At 45.2% G+C, this 3204-nt stretch overlaps 1 protein-coding gene across 1 annotated transcript; it reads left to right on the forward strand.

The window, feature by feature from the left end:
- Nucleotides 1-1841: 1841 nt before the first annotated feature.
- On the forward strand, nt 1842-2459 carry LOC135213874 (uncharacterized). Its single transcript, XM_064247974.1, has one exon. The coding sequence runs from the start codon at nt 1842-1844 to the stop codon at nt 2457-2459; it is 618 nt and encodes a 205-aa protein (XP_064104044.1).
- The last annotated feature ends 745 nt before the right edge of the window (nt 2460-3204 follow it).

Here is a 3204-nt window from a genome sequence, read left to right on the forward strand (position 1 = left end):
ACGTGAGTATGGAAGTGTATATGCTGTATTCAGAAGAGGTAAAGAAGGGTCAGAATGGAAGTAGTGAGAGTGAGAGTGAGCAAGAAGTACGAAAGGCTGTGTATATGAGAGAGGTCCCCAATGTGCACAATCCGAGGAATGTGGTAATAGGGACATAGGGGACTTTTTTAAGGAATATGAGAGGTATTGTGAGGCAAAGTATAGGGATAACAAGAGAGTCTGGGCAAGAGAGTTAGGTAGCTTTTTGGCAGGATTTTTGTTGAGTATGTATGGGATAATGATGAGTGTAGGGAATGTGCTGTATGAGAGTGTGAAAGCCAGGATTGTAGAACAGGCAAAGAGGATAAGGAGTAGCGTTAGATATAGGAGAAAGCAAGATTTTGAAGAGGCAAGAATAAATGTTGGTGAGTCGTCAATGTATGTCTGTAGGTTAGAAACATTAGCCAGGAAAAAGTTTGGGGACAAAGGGATAAATGAGTGTAAGGAGTTAGTGCGAAAGTTGTTGGCGACTGTACCAGAGAGCATATACGAGTTTATGAATCTGAAACATAAGGAGACAATGCGATGGACGAATGAAAGGTTGATGTGGAACGACATTATAGAAATAGTAGAAGATTACGAGCTAGATAGGTGTATGAAAGAGAGAAGAAGTGGTAGTGTTAGGACTGAAATAGCTGAGGTTGTACCAGAGTTTAAGAGCTATAGGGAGGCAGTTTTCAAAGGGCTGAGGCAAATGGCAAAGTGAGTGGTAGATAGGGCAAGTAACGTGAGTGTAGTTAGCCCTAAAAGAGATAGGAGTGCAAGTGTTTGAAGAGTAGGGTCAGTTAGTTGTGAGCGAGAGCAGCAGTGTTATAGGTGTGGTAACCAGGACACAAGAAGAATGAATGTCGGTGGGCGTTAGGAGTGTGTTTTGGGTGTGGGCAAATGGGGCATTTAGTGAGCAAGTGTAAGAAAAATAGGGATATTAAATGTTACAGGTATGGACAGGCTGGGCACATAACTAGTGGATGTCAGGGTAGCCGTATGAATGTGGTTTGCGGCAACTGAGGGAAGAACGGGCATTATGCTAGGATGTGTAAAGACAGTGTGCGAAGTGTGAAAGGAAGGTCACGTGGCGAGTGTGTGTAGGCAAAAGAGGATGAGCCAGGCTGGGAATTCGGGAAACTAGGTGAAAAGTTGGGTGGGTCCCCTGGTATCCGGGCAGTAAGAGTGGTGCATGTGCGTGAAGGATTGTTACATGAAAAGGGGTTTGGGGATAGAGCTCATGAATGCATGAGTGTAAAAGTAAGATGCAAAGGGGTGTGTTTGGTTGCTTTGATTGATACCGGATGCAGTGTCAATGTTCTTTTTGAGAATGGATGTGACAAGTTGCAGAGTGAGTGTGAAATTGGGGAGTGTAAAGGGGAGGTACAAGGAATAGGAAATTTGGGTATGCCTGTGGTGGGAGTGGTGCATGAAAATGTAGAAATCAGTGGGGTAGTGGTGGATGAAAATGACTTTTATATGATCGAGGGAGTGAGTGATAAGTATGATATGTTGTTATGGTATGGGTTTTTAAGGAAGTGTGGGATGATGGTCTGTCCAAGGGCGAATATGGTTGAGTTGCAAACGAAGGGGAACGTACATGGGGAGGTAACCAGTAAAATATGGAAGGGGGGGGGGCATTAATTGCGAAAGAGAGTGTAAAGGTGCCGTGAGAAGTCTGAGTTGTTAGTGTGAAAGTTGCATGGCCAGATAGTCTTGGGATTGTCAGAGGTGACAAGTGAGCATATGTGGTTGAGGGTGTGGATGCAAATAAGTTGGTAAGAGCAAGTGTGCATGTGTACGATGGGATTTTGGATATGGAGAATCCATGGGCTTTTGTAGCCTCATTGCCGAGTGTTGGGAAAAAGCGGGTGCGGGGTATACATGAAGGTAATTGTGTGGGGATGCTATACATGTTGGTGAGTACAGATGACGAAAGATATGTCGAAGTGCGGCAGGTGATGACAGATAGTGTGAAAGGAGGTGATGATTGGGAGTATGTTGAGTTAAGAGGAAGAGTTGAGGTCGATGAGAATGTTAGTGACGACAAGAGGTGGTGGTTGATGCAGATGTTGTGGGATAGGCGGGGTGCGTTGAGTCGTGGTGAAGAGGATTTTTGGGGGTCTAAGCTTCCCGAATTCAAGATAGTTTTGGAAGACGATACCCCCATATATCAACGTCCTCGACACTTTTCCCCGCCTATTACCCAAGAGATTGAAGAGCAGTGTGAGGAGCTTGATAGAGTGGGAGTGATAGAGAGGAGTGAGAGTGCCTGGAATAGCCCCATAGTCCCTGTACGTAAGCCGGATGGAAGTCTGTGGATGTGTGTAGATTATAGGAGGGTGGATGAAGTGACTGTGAAGGAGCGATTTCCGATGAATGTGGTGTCTGATTGTCTGTACAAGATGCATGGGATGAGAGTTTTACCAAATTAGACCTGGTAAGGGGCTATTACCAGATGCCTCGTGAGGAGGGGAGCAGGCCTGTTACTGCTTTTTCAAGTGGTAGTTGCCACTACCAGTTTAAACGGTTGAATTTTGGGTTGGCTAACATACCTGCTGCCTTTCAAAGGGCAATGAATGGGGTTTTGGCTGGGTTTGATAGAAGGAAGGTGACTGTGTTTATAGATGATATTTTGATTGCAAGTGAACTGTTGAGGAGAATATGGAGCTGCATGAGGTGTTAGAGCAGTGGGAAGAGGTTGGAGTGAAAGTGAAGCTAGAGAAGTGTACGTGGTTGGCAGGGGAAGTGGAATTTCTTGGTCATAAGGTGAGTGCTAGTGGTGTAAGGAAGAGTGAAAAGTTTGTGGAAAAGGTAAGGGAGTTTCCGCGTCCCCGGACTGTGTGCGAGTTAAAGGGTTTTTTGGGGTGTATTGAGTTTGGGAGGAAGTTTGTTAGGGATTGTTCGGGTATGGGAAAGCCGTTGACTGAATGGACAGGGAAAAAAAATTGTACTAAGCTAAGGTGGAATGAATGAATGGTTGGAGCATTTGAGAGATTGAAAGAGGAGGCTGCTAGAGATGTCACCTTGGCTTTTCCAGACTATAGTGAGGATGCGAGTGAGCTTGAGCCATATGCTGATGCTAGCGAGGTTAGTATGGGAGGGTGTTTAGTGCAGATACAAGAGGTGAATGGGGAGGAACAGTTGAGAGTAATTGCATATGTAAGTAAAGCGGAGTGG

Source organism: Macrobrachium nipponense, chromosome 43 (genome assembly GCF_015104395.2).
Source record: "Macrobrachium nipponense isolate FS-2020 chromosome 43, ASM1510439v2, whole genome shotgun sequence".
Classification (NCBI taxonomy): domain Eukaryota; kingdom Metazoa; phylum Arthropoda; class Malacostraca; order Decapoda; family Palaemonidae; genus Macrobrachium; species Macrobrachium nipponense.